Genomic DNA, 12,082 nt, shown 5'->3' with positions numbered 1-12,082 from the left:
CAAATCTCTGTAATAGGTAAGATTAAAAAGCAACTAGGAACACAAATAGCAGCTCACATCTACCTTCTTCCAAACTGTGAGAGTCCTATAAAGTGGTAACAAATTCAGGCATCTGGATTAGATCTGAGAAAGAGATGCAATTCAATTCCGAATGAAATTTCTCATTCCAAGGAGCCAGCCCGTACTTAAAAGATATCAATTTTTATACCTCTCTAAGTTGGTTTCAATTTATAACAGCAGGGATATATATATATATATATTTATGCTGTAATTCACCAGCATAATAAATGACTAGAAAACTATATTTTTTGTTGCTAGTTGAATGCATGACCTGCAATGGAGAGAGTTACAGAGGGCCAATGGATCATACTGAGTCAGGCAAGGAGTGTCAGCGCTGGGACCTTCAGAGACCACACAAACACAAATTTCGTCCAGAGAGGTAACATCCTTCTCATTGCCATGCAAATATGTGTGGTTTTCATTTGAAAATTGTACAAATTCTGGAACTAGCTGGGAAAAGAAGTATTAGCTTGCTGAGATTAATGGAGTTGGACAGTTTTAGTTGTTTGGAGATCTGCCCATGGTGTGTGCAGGTTTGTTACAGTCATGATGGAGATGCAGGATGAAGACTAGTGACTGTTTTGTGCAGCAGTGACTACATCCCAATTCTGTACAGTGCAGTGGCTTGTATGTGTCACATTAGTTCATGAAAATTTCCTCCCTTGCTTCATCATCAGTAAAAAAATTCACCTGTGAATGTTTCTGGATATATCATTATGCAGCTTCAGTCAGCTTAAAATACCTTAAAATATTATGGAGTATATAAGTTTGATTTTTTTTTTCTTTTTAATACAAGAGTTGTTAACATGCTTTGTGAATATAAACTTGCAACATTACCCAAAGATCAATACCTTGAAATATGGAATGTTTTTAAAGCTGTTCTATTCAAGTTCAAGTATCTGCCAAAAAGGACTTGGGGGCATTGGAGAATAGCAAGCTGAACATAAGCCAGCAATATGCCCTCTCCATCCTGGGCTGCAACAAAAGAAGTGTGGTAAGCAGAGCAAATTAAATGATCCTGCCCTTCTACTCTGTTCTGGTAAGACCTCACCCAGAGTAATGCATCCATCTCCGGAGTTGCCAGTACGTGAGAGGTGTGGACCTGTTGGAGCACATCCAGAGGAGGGCCACAAAAATTATCCAAGGGATGGAACGCCTATTCTTTGAGGACAGAGACAGCTGGAGCTGTTCAGCCTGTAGAAGGGAAGGCCTTTCAGCATGTCCTTTCAGCATCTAAAGGGGAGCTGTAGGAAAGAAAGAGACAGACTCTAGCAGGTTCTGTAGTGATAGGACAAGGGGAAAGGGTTTCAGACTAAAAGAAGGGAGATTCAGTTTGGATATAAGGAAGAAGTTTTTTACAGTAAGGGTGGTGAGGAATGGGAACTGGCTGCCCAGAGAGGTGGTGGATGCCCCATTCTTGGAGGCATTCAGGAGGCTCTGAGCAAAATTATCTATCTGGAGGTGTTGCGTGAGAGGTGGACTATATGACTTTCTAGGGACCCTTCTAATTCCAAAAATTCTGATGATTCTATGATCCATCTTATTTGACCAAAGTATTTGCCTACTGCGTTTTACCTGAAAAAGCTGTTCATCTTTCAACATGGATTTATGTTTTAGTAATATCAAGAAAAATTCCCTTCCACTGACAGAAATCGTCATATAGAAAAAAAGATATATTTTCATATATTCTGAAGTGTTCCACTACATTTATTCTGATTTTATGCTCAGAAATACAGTAATGTAGATCACAGAAAGTCTTATTTTTCAGCAAAACATTAAGGACCTACAGTTCTGGAGTTTCTGAAACATAAACTCTTTTTCCTCTTTGCTAAAATGATCAGTTGTATGAATAATTAGCAGAGTCTCCTGTACTTCTGCTAAATTAATATTTTGTATTAGCAGTATGGGAATGAAGATAATCTGTTTCTGAGTTTTGCTATGCACATGCTTTATACCCTAGAATAAGTCACAAAAGGAATTTTGTTCCTTGGGAACAAAACATCTATAGAACTTCTGGGTACAAAAAATAATAACTTCACTGCCTGAAGGATTTTTTTCTTTTTCCACAGATTTTGTTTTGTTCACAAACAAACTTTTCAGACTAGCTGCAGTCTCAGTCATGATCACCTTCCTAATTATAATTCCTATAGTAAACATGTTCTTGATTATTTTCAAGCTGTAGTTTTATTATTATTCTTTTAAATGAAAACCAATACATATTAACTGAAACATCTATCAGTGCTTTCACAACTGTAATAAATAGCATCCAGGACATTTCTAGTATACTGTTGTTAATTCACTTTAGGAAATGGTACTAAAGGTAGTGCCAATTACACTTGGATAATGGTAGCTTTTAAAATAAGGGAGGAGGTTTGGAGCAAATGATATAGCAATTTCTAGAGAGGCATACAATTAATTTAATTAAAATAATGAATACACACCCTTTTCTGTCATCTAAGTGAATTGTTCTAGAATTTTTCCTGTCAGAGTTTAGAGAACAGAAGAAAACTGATAATATCTGTTAGAAGTGATTGAAGCTAGCAGTAGGAATACCCTGAAACAACTCAGGGATGACCCAGTTTTAACCTTTAGTGGATGCAGAATTGTCTTCTGTAGCTCCAGGTCCCTGATCTGAGGGAGATTTATGCCTCAGTATGAAAGAAAGATCACTGAGGATAATAGCTTAGAGAGACATTGAAGGGCATTGAGAAGCAGCATTTCTTCTTATACTCATTCTTCTACAAAGCAATTATGTTGTGGAAATAAATACTATTATTGCAGAAAAGTAGGATTTATGTGTAATATAGGAGTTTAATAATTGTAGATATTCTTTTGTTAAAATACTCTGATTTGTACCCCTGGTATAAAAATTTGCATTATAAAATAATCAATTTTTTAGTTCTGTATGTCTTACAAGGTGACAAAGAGTTAAGTAAAAAGAAATTCTGATGAAGTAAGAGTTTCAGACACTCAGTTTTACTTTAGAAACATCAGAGCTAGACACTGGCATCTGCTATATAGAATAAGCACATCTTCATCTAACATCCTTTTTTTTTCTTTTTTTTCTGAGAAACTGAGAAAAAGTCTTGATTTTGACACCAGATGTGTATCTTCATGCTTCATTTCAGTTTGAGGAGTAAAGTACAGACACTGATGTTTCAAGTGTTCTGAAAGATTTTGGAAACCTTGGACTCTTAATTGGATCCAAGTAAGAGATCTGTACCCAAGCATTCTGTGGGGTAGGAGAATCTGCAGAGCAAATGGACAAGATCTCAGGGAATTCTCCACTATGGAACTGAGTGGAATAGTTTGAAGCCTCATTGTTTATCTTATATCTTATATTAAGCAAAGGCAGGCCTGAGAATGTTGAGAGGAGAAGCAGACTGGGAAGGTTGCTGTTCACATAGATAAGACACACAGACATGTAGATTGAAAGATCTGGACATCACTGTCTGACAAAAATTGTCAAAGATTTATCCTTGAAGAATTATTACATCTATACTTAAGTTCAGAATAGTAAATAACATTTTTGACATACTATACAATACTAGGAATGATATTTGTCTTCTAGAAAGTAGATTCTTTATGTACCCTGTTGTTCTGAATGGCTTTAGGGAGCTATGACTGCAGAGACCTTGCCATTCCTGGACTTACTCTGGTTCTGTGGACTGTTTACGTTACAGAGAACATACAATACCAACATGAAAATTCATCCCTGCATGTAGCAGGTGTCCAATAGCTGTAGTTATACTTTTTGCTTCTGAAATCCTTAGATGCATGTCTTTTCCTTCGCAAATTCTTTTACCTAGGAGAAAAGGAAGTGCTGCTGCTAGGTCTGAAATGACTTTTCATTTCTGTGAGGTTTCTCTCTTTTCTTTTTTTTTTTTTATTCTATTTGAATCCTGTTCCCATCCCTTGCATACATGAAGGAGAGTGTTTTAACCATAAGAATGGGAGATCACGTTGCAAATGTATGAGTTGATATTAGGATAATTGTTTGATAGAAAAAACATCTTAGGAAAAACATATGCTTGTAAATCATATCTTCCAATGCTTGTGTGAAACACATCTGCTTGCAGTTGTAAATGGGTTCAGGTTCCCAGGTAGTTCTTTGTTCGCTTACAATCTTTTCATGTTTCCCTCAGGGGCAAATCTACTTTTTGTTTCTTTTACAAACATGTTTCCTTAAAACTGGAAAACCAAGACAATTTGTATATACGGGAGAAAAAAAAGTACGCATTAATCTCCTTAAGTTTATAGATGTCTGTATAGTACTTTTATACAAAGCATACAAAAAGAACCTCCTTATCTCAAATCTCTTCCTGACAGTTCAATGATGGCAGTAGGAACATGGAAATAGTTAAATGGCAGAATGGTTTCAAATCTTAATGAGATAAACTGAGACGGAAGTTAATTCCTTATTTTTCTCCTTTTTTCTCCCAATGCTCAAAATAAGGGCATGACCTAGAACAAGCTCTGTTACAAAAATGGAGCTATCATTAGTAACAGAGCTATTCAAAATAGATTCCAGTCTGAACCCAGGGCTGTTGCACTGAAGAACCTGCTTTCTTAATGAGTCCGGTCTGCCAGGCAGTGTTTATATAATCCACACTTAATTGGGCTGTTTCAAAAAAATGAGTGGCTTTAGAGTCTGGTCATCGATTGACAGACAAAGAGCAAGAGTTTAGCAATTAGCAGAGTTACCCCATCCGGTGGCCTGTGCATTAGCTCAGCAGGGAAGCCCCTCTGTGGAGGCCTGATTTTGCTGCACACTTAGAAAGAGATTTTATGTTATTAACTTACTAATAGTGTTAAAGACTATTTGCATCCATCTCACAGGATCAGACCGGAGGTTAATAGGAACCGGCTCTTATTTTCTTCTGCTAAAGCCAGTCCTTTATGTACCTTGTACAAACCTGTGTACTACTGCCAGGAAGGCTTGCCTGACACTTTTCGTGTTGTGGTTTGCAGATATCCTGACAAGGGCTTTGATGATAATTACTGCCGCAATCCTGATGGCAAGCTGAGACCATGGTGCTACACTCTTGACCCTAACACCCCCTGGGAGTTCTGTGCGATTAAAACCTGTGGTAAGTTCAAGCAGAATTTATTACTTCCTTTTCCCTTTCAAAATTTGGACACAGACCGTTCAAGCAACATAGGAGCATAGCTATATTAATTGCACTTTGGTGATGGTTTTCAAAGAGAAGTTCCTACAATGACATTATATTTATTTTGGATAAGAAATAAAAGAGATGTGAGATACTTAGCACTTGAATATGTATATGTGCATATCTTATACACAGAAAAGTGTTTAAAAATGTAGAAAAATCAAGAATTAATAAAATCAGGCAATTTAAGCATGAAGATGTCAAGAGCAATAATAGTTTGGCCATGTTGGTTCTCTGCATTTCAGTTTTGGTGTAGATTCATGCATAATACTTTGGAGCAGACCTCCTTCCCTGCTCTATCAACATACCTTTGTTTTACATATTGTGTGGTTCTAGATCTTGGTTTCTGCATGCTATTCAACCTTGTGCTGAAGTTAGAATTATTAATTTACTCATGTGTTTCTCTGTGATGTCCATCCTTTCAATAATTGCCCATAGGCAATTGATTTATTTTCATACTGTAACTGTGAGATGGCTGCTTTTGTTATTTTCACTTCACATACAGAGGATTAAACTGATACTAAGTGATATTAAGATATGCAAAAGTTAGATGTCTACTCTGAGATGCTTTAGCTCAAAATTTGTCAAGATTTTATCTCTGTGGAGTTCATGCTGTGGTCAGAGCCCAGATTCTGCTGATTTTTGTGCTCTGCCAGCTCTATTCTACTGATAATTAGGTAGTCTTAATTGAGAAATACAGGGACAATGAGGAAGGTAAACTTATTGGACTACTCTTAAAATTGTGGTAATTTTTCTAGAGCCTTATGGGAATGTTGGGGCAGAGGCAGCTGCTAAAATTATGTTTTGTAGTGACAAATTTTTATTAGGAAATCAAGATTTGCATCCTTACTTCATTTGCAGAGTGTAACTTGTGCAACAAGTGAAACGTACAGGTGATAATCTCCTCTCTTGTTTTCTATACTTTTCATTACCAGTTCTGGGATACAAATTTTGCTCTTCTAGAACTACCATCCTACAAAGTAATCAGTATGTAAGCATAATATTAAAGACTATCTAACAGTACTCAAAACAGTTTTATTTATTTGATTACCCAAAATACTGTGTTGAAAACATTTTGAGAGTTGAGGCAGTCTGGAAACAAGACATAACTATCAGAATCCCTACTACTTCATGTGCTCAGCCTTGTGGCTGAGCTGCAAGGAGCACAGGCTGGAAAGGAAAACAGTCTTTTCGAATTTTCTTTAGAGTTAAGGTGTAGCTTCTAGGTGAAAATCTCAGTGTCCTGTTAGCTCATGAAAGAGTCAGTTTCTCTGAGGTCTGCAAAGTTTGGGAAATTACAAATTCCTTTGTTGTTCTGCTTGATTTTGACCAAAATTAAGTGTTAAAAAAAAAAAAAAAAAAGTCTTAAAGAACAGACTTTCTGCTTTTCATCTAGCTCATTGAGCTCTAAATGTCACTTCAGAGGACATATATCACTGTAAAATTAATTTAGATCTCCTAGGTGGAGGAGAGAAGACTAGATTCTATAAAAAAGAAAATTATTACACCTAGAACTGAATTTACACGATAATTCAAAAACGAACAAAAATAAAAGTCATTAAAGGAGTAATTTTCATTGATTTTCAGTCTTTAATTCTCAAAGTTTTCTGTATTATTTTTTTTCTTAAAACAAGACAAACAGCTACTAGGATATCTCAAATCTAGGCAAAATAAAGACAGTAATGGACCTTAAAAAAGTATGTTTTCATAATTTAATACTGCTTTTTTTTCTCCCTTAATGTTGGATATATATATGTATATCACAGAATCACGATGTGACTGAGGTTGGCAGGAACTGTTGTGTACATCTGGCACAACTCCTGGCTCCAGTAGGGACACCCCGAGCAGAGCGCCCAGCACCACATCCAGGTGGCTTCTGAAGACAGCTTAAGAGAACAATCTGCAGCCTCTCTGGACAACCTGTGCCAGTGCTTCATCACTGGAACAGTAATGAAGTGATTCTTGATGTGTAGATGGAACATTTTGTGTTCCAGTTTGTGCCCATTTCCTGTTCTCTGGCACAGAGCACCACCGAAAAGAGCCTGTCTCCATTCACTTTGCACCCTCCCTTCAGATGTTTGTTGACATTGAAGTCCAGAAAAACAGTATCTTGCTCCTTTCTTATCCATCAGGCTTGTGATTTCATTATAGAAACTATCTGGTTGGTCAGACATGACTTCTTGATGAATCCATGCTGACAACTCTTGAATGTTTTCTCTTTTATTTTCCAAGAAGGACTTTCCAGGATTAGCTATTCCATCACCTTCCCATGGAGGTGTGGCTAACTAGCCTATAGTTCTTTGAGTCTTCCTTCTTCCACTTTCTGAAGATACAAGTGACATTTCTTTTCCTCCATTCTTCAGGCTCTTCTTGCAGTTGTTACGATTGAGCAAAGATTTAAAGAGTGTCCTCACAGTCATATTTGTCAACTCCATTAGCACTTGCAAGTCCAGTTTGCTTAAATATTCCTTGACCAAATCCTCTTCTACCAAAGATAGATCCATTCAATCCGGCCTCTGGGACCTAGGATTCCTGAAAGTCAGTCTTGCTGGTAAAGATTGCTGGCAAAGGTTTCATACCACAGCCTTTTCAATATGCTTATACTGGGGAGAGAGAGAGAAGGAAGTAGCTCTGGCATGAACCATTATGTATGAACAATGTCAAACTTACAGTGGAAGTATGGGATTCTCTGTTTTCACTCTGTAATTCTTAGCAAACCAAATTTACTTTTTCTTGTGCATCCAGCATTCATAGTTCAGAGTATTCTCCTTGCTAGTTCTTGGCTTAGGCCAGTGCAATGTCTTGGGATGTCAGTCGCTTCTTATCAGGAATGCTTACAATACAAAGTTTGAGATGAATACTCTGAATTTATTCCCTGTCAGGGAGTAAGTGAATTTATTCCTAACTATCATAAATCATTATAAATCCAGTATAAGATAGTTAAAATTAGTAAAATTATTCCACCATGAAAAAGTGAAGATAATTTGCCACTTTGGGTAATGTCTGTAACCAGGCTCTCCAGAGACAGAAGAAACTTCACAAGGCACTACTGCTTGTTTCGTGTTAGGCAGCCATTAAGCTACACTCATGTTGAAGATCTTGCCTGTGAACTACAGTACTAAATTAGGTAATCACATATAGATTTTTTGATAATTTGAACATTTAAGTTCAGCTTTTTCCTACTATAAACATAATCTTGTTTAGCTCTGAAGCTGAATTGTCTTTCATTAAGGAATTGTTTATTTTTTAATTAAACTGAGCTTCCTACTTTGTTTTATTACTATTATTCAATAATACATGAGTCATACATAGCATAATAGAGCTATTCTTTTCCACTGGTAGAAGTGAGTTTATTATGAAAATAAAAATATTCCTAAATTACAGCTGACTGTTTCACAAATGCAACTTTTATAAACCTTTATCCTTTGGCATTTCCTGAGCCGATGTGTCAGTGTTCTGAAGATTCACATCTGGCTTTGCTGGTCACGTAAGCTTGCAGTCCATGTAACTCTCAGTATCTACAGCCTGGACTAAGCTTTTCATTGAGTGGGAGATCTTCTGCAAACTACTGTGGTGTTACCTTTGTCTATATCAATCACAGTTAGACTATAGTTTCAAAGAAAAAGTAATCCCCAAACCATTATCACCAAAATTAAATTTTAAAAAAAATTCCAACATTATATTTATTTTAATGTGTTGAAAATTTTTGTCTCTTTTCAAGGCAGTGCTGATAGCACTAAATGCGAATCCTTTCTTTAAACTTTTATATTAAGATCAAACTATAGGAGAAGTCTCTTTAGTTAATAGAAACTATTTTAAGATGAGTGGAAATTTCACATGTAAAACTGCATTTTCACACCATACAGCATATACAAATAAGAATACAGAAGTAATGGTCTTGAAAGTGCATTATGTAGCTGGTATTTTCAAAGGATACACAGGTTTATGGCCTTACCCTCTACACAGAATGCAGTGCTTTCACTCCTTTCTTTTATAAACTCAAGGGAATTTATTGCAGATATTACAGTTATATCATCAACTCAATGACTGAAATGTGAATATAAAATGCCAGAGCACTGTTTTGAGTTTTGTCATTCTTGAAGCACATAGAAAAACTGTTTTCCCACCTCCTAGCAGGGAGCCCAAAACACTAGACCATTCTGGGTTTCAGTGGCTGCTCTGTTTTCTGAAGCTCTGGCTGTGTACAATTTCGGTACACTAAAAAGAGAACATCATGTGTTATATGTCTTTATAGCTTTGTGGTTTGGATTCCCACACTGATTTTTAATTCTTATGATGAGGACTGTTTATATATTTTACAAGAAATACTAATTAGAAAAAGTGCTCTGCAAATCCAAACCCTTGGACCCCGTACAAAAACGTAGGTGTCCTCTCTTCGGGGGAGTGACCACAAGGCAGCATGCTGTTTGTGGTTTTAGCTACATGTCATGAGTGTTAGTATGCACTATAGCCAAAATGCTGACAACAGCTCATATACAAAATTTTAAGCAAAAAAGTCACTGGAAGGAAGCATTCAGAAAATAAATATGTTTTTAAGACTAAGGAGACAGGAGGGCATTGTAACTTTATTTCCAAGCACAGAAGGCAGCATAAAACATGGTGGCTTACAGCCAAGGCTGTGAGAAAGAGATGACAGGAGCAATTAGGGATTAGAGATGGCTAAAGCTGCAAAAATTGGATCTGGATTAAGACTTCAGGGACCCCAGGATTGGTTTGAAGTTGCTCACATATGTGTCTGTGGTTTTGGCTTGAGACAATTTTTAGTTAGAAGAGAGGATAAAAGAACAACTATAACAGCAATAAGAAGTGTAGGATGAAATGAAGAAATGGAAGCAGTGACAGCAAATAAGAAATAAAGAAAATGGCTGTTACTTTGGCATGAATCATGATATGGGCTACAGGAAAGATAGGAGTGTGAAAATAATGCTGCTTTAAAAAAAAAAAAAAAAAGCTATATTTCTACAGATGAACTAAAGGGTAGAGAGATGCTGAGGCCCAGAAAAGGAGAAAAATGCTTATGTCTATCATTTGAGAGATGCAGAGCTGCATGCAATTAGTATGTTAAGGAAAGTGTTTAGTTGCTGCTTCTGTGATTTCCAACCAACTCAATTGACTTTAGCATGGATTTTGCCTTTGTTGTCACTGCTCATAAGCAATAGGCATGGGTGACTGGAGGCTGTTCTAAAACAATTCAGTAGCAGTCTGGATTCTATGCTGGGTTTGATGGGAGGGGTCAAGTAATGAAACAGCAAAGTGAGAAGTCTGGATGTAAAAAAAAGTTGCAGGTTTGAGGAGTCACAGAATCACCAGTATCAGATTGCTCATATTTTAAAAACAGAGATTTAAATGGACCATTTGAATGTGAAATTCTGATTAAGGAGTTATTTCTTGAATTAGAGTGTGTATACAAATAAACGTAATTTAAGCTTAATATTTATTTAAGATAAAGATGTTTATGGAACAAACTGAGTGAGAAGAGACTGTTGTTTAGTGATAAATAAAACATTACCTTCCACTTTGCTTTAAACAGAAGTAAATAGAAGAGCTCAAGCATGCATTACAACTGCATTACTGTGCATTTCCCCAAATACAGTCTTTCCCTCAGAGAAAGTCCTTTTAAATTTTTCTTACATAGCTTTGACAGTGAGATCTAAAAGCTTTCCTGAACCTGCTGAGATTTAACAATGAAAATCTGAATCTAGGCAACAATTATGAATGAATAAAAACTATATATATGTACATAAATATATCTATATTATATATATGTACATGTATGGATTTAAAGCTTAGTTGTTTGCGTTGGAACAACTCAGAAAGGTCTCTCTCTGTTCAAGGTGTGACTGGTAGCTGTGCAGGTCCTTGGTAACAATGTATTCTTCAGTACTGTGATTCTTGAGCTTGAATCTAATTTATTTCTTCACTTTCCTTTATGTTCTCAGTGAAACGGTACAAAATGAAACAAACTTCTTTTTCTCCGAAGCTACAAGTACAGCATTTGCTCCTTTCTTTGTTTTCCCATGTTTTGCATACTATGAGATATTACACTGAAGGAAATGGAAAGAAAGGAGCTGTCACATTAATACCTTGAACTGCTTGATGTGGGGATGGCTGGAAGCAACCTAACTAAGCATGAGCACCTTATTCCCTGAAAATCACTGACATGCAGAACTCATTGGTCACGGGGGCATTATTGTTTTCAGAATTGTTTCTGGATTATGCAACTCTTTTGAAATCTACCTTTTAAGATCTTTACAACTCTGAGCACATTTTCATTTCATTATGTTCTAGGAAAAATATTGCAACTAGGTAAGCTATTGTAGATTTTTTTTCCTGACAAAATCATTTGGGACAACGTTTCTTTTCCAAATAGATCTTTTCCAACAATGCTTAGATAGCATTACCATGACAGAAGAGTAGTAGTACAGCAAAATCTCTGCCTTCTTTTAAGTTAGTAGGAGTTTATCCATTGACCTGACATTTGTGCAGGATTTGCATCTGGCTGGTTGCTTCAGCTGTAGAGTGACTCAAGGGCCCTGCTGATTCTCTCATGCTGGCATTACTGTGAGAACCAGTACTGAGAAGACTGTGGCTTTGCACATGAAGCTCTGGATAACATTACGGCTCTTTACTCAAGCATCTATGAATATATGAGCTGTTCATTATGAATAGTTATTGAGGTTAAGATATCAAAATAAGGAAGGTTTTATGGAAAAAGGGTACATCCGATTACTGAATTTCCACTGAAGATGTCAGCGTGAACATGTCAAAGTTCAAATACAGATCTGTTTGAATTGCATGGTTAATTTTGGTCTTGCAGAATTTAAAAATAA

At 36.4% G+C, this 12,082-nt stretch overlaps 1 protein-coding gene across 4 annotated transcripts in view; it reads left to right on the top strand.

Moving 5' to 3' along the window:
• The window catches only part of HGF (hepatocyte growth factor), a 61,547-nt gene that overhangs the window by 23,544 nt on the left and 25,921 nt on the right, over positions 1-12,082 (top strand). For all 4 annotated transcript variants that reach the window (XM_052680881.1, XM_052680880.1, XM_052680879.1 and 1 more), the window contains 2 exons: positions 319-439; positions 5,032-5,150. In XM_052680881.1, coding sequence (XP_052536841.1) covers positions 319-439; positions 5,032-5,150 — 240 coding nt within the window. The remainder of the gene's footprint in view (positions 1-318; positions 440-5,031; positions 5,151-12,082) is intronic.

The sequence above is a fragment of the Tympanuchus pallidicinctus genome, unplaced genomic scaffold, assembly GCF_026119805.1.
Source record: "Tympanuchus pallidicinctus isolate F22 unplaced genomic scaffold, pur_lepc_1.0 scaffold19, whole genome shotgun sequence".
NCBI classification, from domain to species: domain Eukaryota; kingdom Metazoa; phylum Chordata; class Aves; order Galliformes; family Phasianidae; genus Tympanuchus; species Tympanuchus pallidicinctus.
The sequence above is the reverse complement of the archived record's forward strand: the minus strand, read 5'-3'. Positions and strand labels throughout refer to the sequence as shown.